Source organism: Cherax quadricarinatus, chromosome 50 (assembly GCF_038502225.1).
Source record: "Cherax quadricarinatus isolate ZL_2023a chromosome 50, ASM3850222v1, whole genome shotgun sequence".
Taxonomy (NCBI): domain Eukaryota; kingdom Metazoa; phylum Arthropoda; class Malacostraca; order Decapoda; family Parastacidae; genus Cherax; species Cherax quadricarinatus.
The window spans coordinates 26,418,330-26,425,373 of NC_091341.1; the positions used below are offsets into that span (position 1 = coordinate 26,418,330).

At 38.4% G+C, this 7,044-nt stretch overlaps 1 protein-coding gene across 1 annotated transcript; it reads left to right on the top strand.

Annotated features, from left to right (window-relative positions):
* The first annotated feature begins 238 nt into the window (after positions 1–238).
* On the top strand, positions 239–6,730 carry LOC128695319 (glutamate receptor ionotropic, delta-2-like). The gene is made up of 10 exons (XM_070095358.1): positions 239–320; positions 864–988; positions 1,082–1,186; positions 1,869–2,002; positions 2,742–2,900; positions 3,809–3,899; positions 4,496–4,796; positions 5,729–5,946; positions 6,202–6,382; positions 6,627–6,730. Exons 1-10 carry the CDS (start codon positions 239–241, stop codon positions 6,728–6,730), a joined length of 1,500 nt encoding a protein of 499 aa, XP_069951459.1.
* The last annotated feature ends 314 nt before the right edge of the window (positions 6,731–7,044 follow it).

The window sequence follows — 7,044 nt, forward strand, 5'->3', positions numbered from 1 at the left end:
TATAAACTGGAGCTACGCTCCCCTTACTTGGATCAAACCTGAATGCCTCCCATATACCAGACGCTATGTGGCCTGTACGTTTTGAGCTCTTCCCCATGCGTACAATAACTATGGTAATAATAATGATAACAGGGATATACATCTTTTTTATATATAAGGGGATACAATGGTCATGTAAATTATTTAAAAACTATAATTGGTAACAACACTGTTTTTAGACAGGAGCGGTATTGCAGAGATGCTACCAATGCTGACGTCAATGATCCTGGTCCAGTATGGGGCATCAGTGTTAGCTATTGTCTGTCCACAGCATCTTTACCGTAAGTTATTTGATATCACACGATCAGCAATTTTAATCCCCTGAGTCATATAGCCTTATTCAATATTTCTTTAGCCGTGACGATAACAATAATATACTAAACTATTATTATTATAATTACACAAACATGCATGAACTGACTCGAGAAAATCTTAATACTATTGTCAAAAGCACAGTAAACGGGCAGTATTCTACGTCAAGCAGGCCCTAAAACTAACAGGTCTATTCAGTGAGGCACTTATCGTTTTATTACATATTTTTCCTTGTCTTGGATTACTGCTTTGATGACACTCAAACAAGGCCCCATCTTTCCCATGTGGGATGTAAGATTCGTCCATTTAAAACGTAACTCTGTGGTCACATTGAGATTACCCTCATTAAACCTGTGTGAACTAACGATGAGAGAACTGGCCTGTTCGTTTCAGGACTGGTTTGCCTCATTCTTCAAACTCTGCTCGTTTGCTAGTTGAGATACATGAGCTATAGCACACAATCTTGTACAATAAGTTGAAACTGTTATTTTAAAGTAGTCATATGTTCTCAGCAGAGGATCAAGGGTTAACACATGCATATGCAGCTGTGGACGCCCTTCTCTCAGTCGTGCAGCAACAAAATTGCTCAGTGATTCTTGTCACTGACAGTAGCATATCTACCCTGGCATCCCTCGAGGTGGGTGATATCCAGAGACAAATATCTGCTGTACTCTTGCAGTTAACTGAATTGCTGACTATTTTGCCATTAAACTATTTTATTTTATGCCAGCTGTGGTCTTCCTGGGGCGTGGCAGTGTTCATGGTGGCAGAGAGCGACCATGACTCTAACGTGACGCAGGCTCAGCTCTGTCTAGTGGTTGATCAGGCTCGTCGGGTACGTAACTCATACATTACTGCTGAGGTGGGTGCATCATTCTCAAATTACTGTCACATTACTACTGAGGCGGGTAGGTGACACTCGCATTACTAAGGTGATTATTTTCACTCACGTTGCTATTTAGGCAGGTACATCACACTCAAATTTCGTAGCTGATATGGCTACGTCACTCACATTGTTGCTGAAGTGGCTACATCACTTTCACATCAATACTGAGACGGTTTCGCCATTCTCACATTACTTTTGAAGTGGGTACGTCACATTACTACTGAGGTACATCTGTAACACATTACGATGATGACTGCGTCTAATAACGGCTCGAATGTTAATATCAACAGCTACGGCAAGTGTCATGGTGCGTGACAGTGGTACTAGTGAGTGACAGCGCACAGTTCCTCGCCTCCTTCACTGAGTGCTCCCGACAGGGTCGTCTCTTAGTATGGTCAACGAGGCTCCTCGCCGTCACCAGCCTGTCTCTCCAGCAGTTGCATCAACTGCATGATTTTTTTTCGATGTCAAACGCTATGCTTTTGATTTTGCAAAAGACCTCAGAAAATCTTTGGTAAAATATGTAATATATGTTAAGCATATGACATAGTATACATGATATATTGAAATTCTTTATTCGCTCATATATAAACACTGAGATTCTCATTAAATATTCCAAATTTTCTCAAAGAACAGGTGTAGTGTGTATATATATCTTCCATACTGTCCAAAGGGATCCCCGGCGCTGCAGTTGGCCTCTTGGACTCCCACTCGAGGACTCGTTCTCACTTCTCACCTTCCACTCTTCCCTGACAAGTTCTTCAAGTAGGTACTGTGGTAAGATTCAATACAAATGATACAATCACTGACCACTGAGTGGCTGTTCATTTTTGTGGAGTTATGCATGAGGATATCAATTATTAAGTGATTGTTATTTTCACTTATAGCAATTGCCATAAGATTCTGACATATATAAATGTCTTCAACTTTTAAGAGTGTCAATTGAAGCATGCTTGTGCTACAAGCCAGACACAAGTATAAGATTGTAGACAGTGGAGTCAATGCAAACCTTCTGTGAATTCTTACACTGATCTTTAGAAGCGTGAAAGAAATAATGAATTGGCAAAGGGAGTAATTTTATCCTTGGGGTGTCAGTAACATGAAGACAAATAATACGGAAAACTTCAATTGAACGTTATTTACTTCAGGCTAAGCTGAGGGAGACTTACACCAGTCATTCCATCTATCATCATTCTTCCATGAAGGAGCCACATATCTATGGTTTATCCAAAAAAAAAATCAGCAGACTTTTGGACGTCACTACTGCCCGGCATCGGCTTGGCAACAAGTACCTCTGGAAATATGCATCACCAGCTGATGTAAACAATTATCACACCCTGCATTATCATGCGCAGGAATACGAAAAAGTTAATGAATTCAGAGACATCTGGGCCCGGTCCCTGGACCCATCACATGCCTTTGTAATAATCTTTTAACTACCACCCACAGGATGCGTATGAGGCGCATTATAAAGTTATTAAACTTAACGTGTCTTCCCTGACAGATTCATAAAGAGACCGACACTTCTAGTAGCATCGGAGGAATTTCAGAGTCAGAGAGCGATCATGGTGGCTGACCCTGACTCTCCTGGGAGCCAGCGACTCTCCTTCGTTGGAGCCATATCTGAAATCATCGAGTATATGGCAACACAGGCAAATTTCTCGTAAGCTGAATTACAGGTTTATATAAAAAAAATGAAACTTGGATGCAATTTTTGCCTCTAATCTTTAGCAGAAAATAAATGTGTTTGTGTTTGCTTGTGTATGTGTGTTTATCGAGAGTTAGGAGATTCAAGCTGGGCAAGTAAGAGCACAAACAAGCCAGCAGCACCACCACTGAACCATGAGGATCTCCAATAATGAGTTTATCCAACATGCCATCTGTAGACTCTGCAGTGTTAATATAGACCAGAACTAGAACTATGCCTCGAGTTTTTCACTCCATAGATGGTGATGGAATATAGCTCTCGTCCCCATGTCACGAAACTAAAATAACTGTTAAAAAAGGTAGTATATTTTTCGAGAGTTGTCGGGAGACTTGGACGAGGCAGTTCTAGACACAGTCGATCAGTCAGTTTTATCATATCCTCGTTGGCTCGCATTTGCATCGAAAATGTAATATTATCCTGGGGCAACCCATTATTTAAAACATCAAACATCATGCAGAGTTGAAATTATTATGACATTATTGTTCGAAGTAACTTAGATCGTATTATGTAGTACAAACCATGGAATTTTACTGATCTGAGTGCAAAACTGATGCCTAAAACTAATACTGGAAGTAAATATTTTGTTAGTTAAGAGTAGGATAAATTGCCTACATATTTACGAGAACTTTTCCAGATTGGTATTATTAAATAATGTACAAGGTTTCAATTCCATGACGAAAAATACCAGGTTATTGTGGCAAGTTTTCTCTTAGAAAAATTATTAAATTTCGACTATTAATCCACATTCTTCATTGGAGTTACTTTTCCTCAATGCTCTTATTACAATTAATTAATAAACCTTCTATTTTTTCTAGCAAGTGTTTTCGTAACGACTAATACCAAATACTTTGTCATTTTTCTAGCATTACGTATGTGAGGCCTCCTGATAGAATCTGGGGCAACAAGAGGAAAGATGGTTCCTGGTCTGGCATGATGGGGATGGTGATCACAGGGGTAAGAAATCACAGTAATGGCACCATACATGAGGACGGATGCTGTATAGTACACAAAGATTGGGTTACAATTTTCTCTTAGTTGAGTGGTGTTCTCGCAGATGTATGAATGTAGGAAGGAATGTTAGTCTTGCTGCTTAATGTTTACCGTTGAGAAAGAAAATTTTGTCAGCAGTGTGGGGATGAGAAGGATGCTAATATGCATTGTATGAAAGTTTGACGAGGAATTGTATATCAGATGCTTTTACAAGGAAAAAAATGTTTAATAACCGTACCAGCATTGGTAGGATTATTGAGCAAATGTTTTAGGATAATTATTGGTTGACCGCATTAAACATATAAAACAAATGGATTTTTATTTGTAATTTATTTAGCTGAATTCCTGTCTTCTATTCCTCGTATACATGATGGGATTTTTTGATAAGCCTTTATTAAAATTTCTTTGGATCTACCATATTTTGGGGCATCATGCTTCGCCATTAAAATGTGTAAGGAAATTTGAAAAAAAAAATAGCTTATACGAAATATATACACATTTTAATGGCGATACACGTCCCCTAAAACCTGCTAAATCCACACACCCCTCGATGCTTGCAGGCAGCTGACGTGGCTCTCGGTCCCTTCGGCACCACATCGATTCGAAGTGAAGTAGTGGATTTCTCATGGCCAGTGAATATAGATTACCTCAGGATTCTGGGAGGTCGCGGGCATCAGGAGGTAGATCCCTGGAGCTTCCTGCTTCCCCTGACGCCTCTGGTATGGGCTGCTACCCTGGCGGCGCTGCTGATACTATCTGTTATGCATGACCTCCTATCTTCGTGGTTTAATTATCATGCGATGAAAAGGCACATGAGCTCGACGGATAACTTAAGTTATATTCGTATTCTGTTACAACAAGGTAAGAGCAAATTATAGTTTTTTCTTCTTAGATTATAGATGATCAAACAATTATGGTTTAAAAAACCCTTAACTTTGCTATGAAAATTCAGTTTACGTTTTAATAACAATAATAATAATAATAATTAGTAATAATAATATAATTAATTAATAATAATAATTATTATTATAATAATATTTTAGTAATTTTGCTAATAAGCAGAAATCCTCTAAGAATTGCCTAAAACAATAACAATTACAAAAAAATCGAAATGGACTTTCTTTTATTGTGTAAGCACACTGAATACAGAGTGAAAATATTTCACACACACTACTTAACAAATGTTTCAATGTAAATTTATGATCTACACATTATTCAGCTGTTAATTCTGCTATCTAACCTCCGCATATGTACTTTCCCATTTCCCATACCTCTTTCAATCCGGGTTCTGCCGTTCACTTAAGTGGTTTGTTTACTCAAGACACTTAATCTCTGTGATTATTATCTTATTGTCCTTCACACTCATCCGAACACTGTTAACCTTTAAGTATCTTTGCTTAATACATTCATTAAACTATTCCACTGTGCTGTTATACTGTCTGTGATTTATTTAGACAATTAGAGATTTTAGCTAGTCGTCAGCAAATATCGTCAATTTGGTTCACCGGGTTTCCTGCTGTCTGCCCTCTCATATTTATTTGTACTATAATAGTACTGAGCGATATTCTCTCCTGCTTTCAACATCTGTGTCTTTTTCCCCATCTATCAAGGCCTGGTCACAGACCGGGCCGCGGGGGCCAAAACCCTCTCCAGTTAATCCTCGCTCCAGGTATCGCTCACTCCTTCATCGTTTTTCATCCTGCATTAGAAATCTCTGTTCCTGAGTGTTGGTGCACGTAGTGGTGGCTTGCGTGATGTTTGTAATCTTGAGAACTACTGGGAAACCATTACAGACTTGCTGGTGCCCGCGTACTGGTGGTGGGAGAAGTTGATGTTGGTAGTGTGGATGATGGCTGCGTTGGTGCTAACACGAAGCTACTCAGACAGCCTCATTTCCCTCCTGGCCGTAAGAAACATCCCAGAGCCATACGAGTCTCTAAGGGATGTGCTTGATGATTCGTCCGTCACCATGATCTCTCAGGAGAGCTCTATCCTGTCACAACATTTGCAAGTTTGTTATATGTTACATGTTTTATAATATTTGCATACCTTATTTTACTCACTTTAAATTTTATAAAGAGATAAATAGAATAAAAACTAATTTAATTGTAAGTGCCAATAGATTCCTCGTTTATGAAGCATAAATTCGATAAAGTTAACATTTTTACTCCATGTAAATAGCCTCTACATACTTTTCTAATGCTAAACTTTCCGTGTTAATGCATCAGATATGGGATATCAACAGGGAAATGTTATCCACTTCTAGACTGTCGAGTCTGGTCCATTTCTCGAAGTGAAAGAACTGGAGAAGGTTGGACGTATTCTATACGTACCTTTGGGAGAGTTTTCAAGAGCAGCTGACGAACTGGTAAGACCCGGCCATCACGTCCTTATTGATATCACTGTTAACCACAGGAACTTGGTGGCTCAAGACTTCTCACGAACAGGTTCTTATCTTTAATATATTGTTAATGATACTTAAAAAAATACCTAAATGAAAAATACCTAAATGAAATACAGTGAGAAATCTATATCAAAATCTATTTGCATTTTCTTGACATACACCCCCCAATGTGTCGCTAATTACCAATAAAACAATGAAAAACTTATTATATCCAGCTTCAATAAACAATTTAAAATCCAATTATATAATCAACGATTCAAGACTAGCACTTGCCACAATGTGTGCAGGTCGTTGCGACTTCTACTTATCCAGAGAAACATTCCTCGGCTTCCCATTTGCCCTGATAGTCAAGAAGAACAGCCCACTTGCCCCGATGCTCTTCAAAAGGTGATAATATAAAATTTATGGTATATTTATACTAATGATATAAAAAGGAAAGAGAAACGAGGGAAGGTATGGAAAACGTGTTCAGAAGCAGAGGCTCAGACCGTCATACAGTATGCCACAGCGAATTAGACAGGAATGCATGAATTAGGGAGTGTGGGTATGCTACTGGAGTATCAGCAGCATACCCAGTTGTGAAAGTGGAGAATTTCAGTGTATGTATTCTATGATTAGGGTGAGAGGCGATATTTCAAAGGCGATTATATATATATATATATATATATATATATATATATATATATATATATATATATATATATA

Bases quoted from the DNA above. Each gene is read 5' to 3' on its own strand.
- LOC128695319 (XM_070095358.1), top strand. From the start codon at position 239: ATGCTACCAATGCTGACGTCAATGATCCTGGTCCAGTATGGGGCATCA. The intron at 321-863 runs GTAAGTTATTTG...ATATGTTCTCAG, and splicing joins CTGTCCACAGCATCTTTACC to CAGAGGATCAAGGGTTAACA. The intron at 1,187-1,868 runs GTACGTAACTCA...ATTTTCTCAAAG, and splicing joins TGGTTGATCAGGCTCGTCGG to AACAGGTGTAGTGTGTATAT.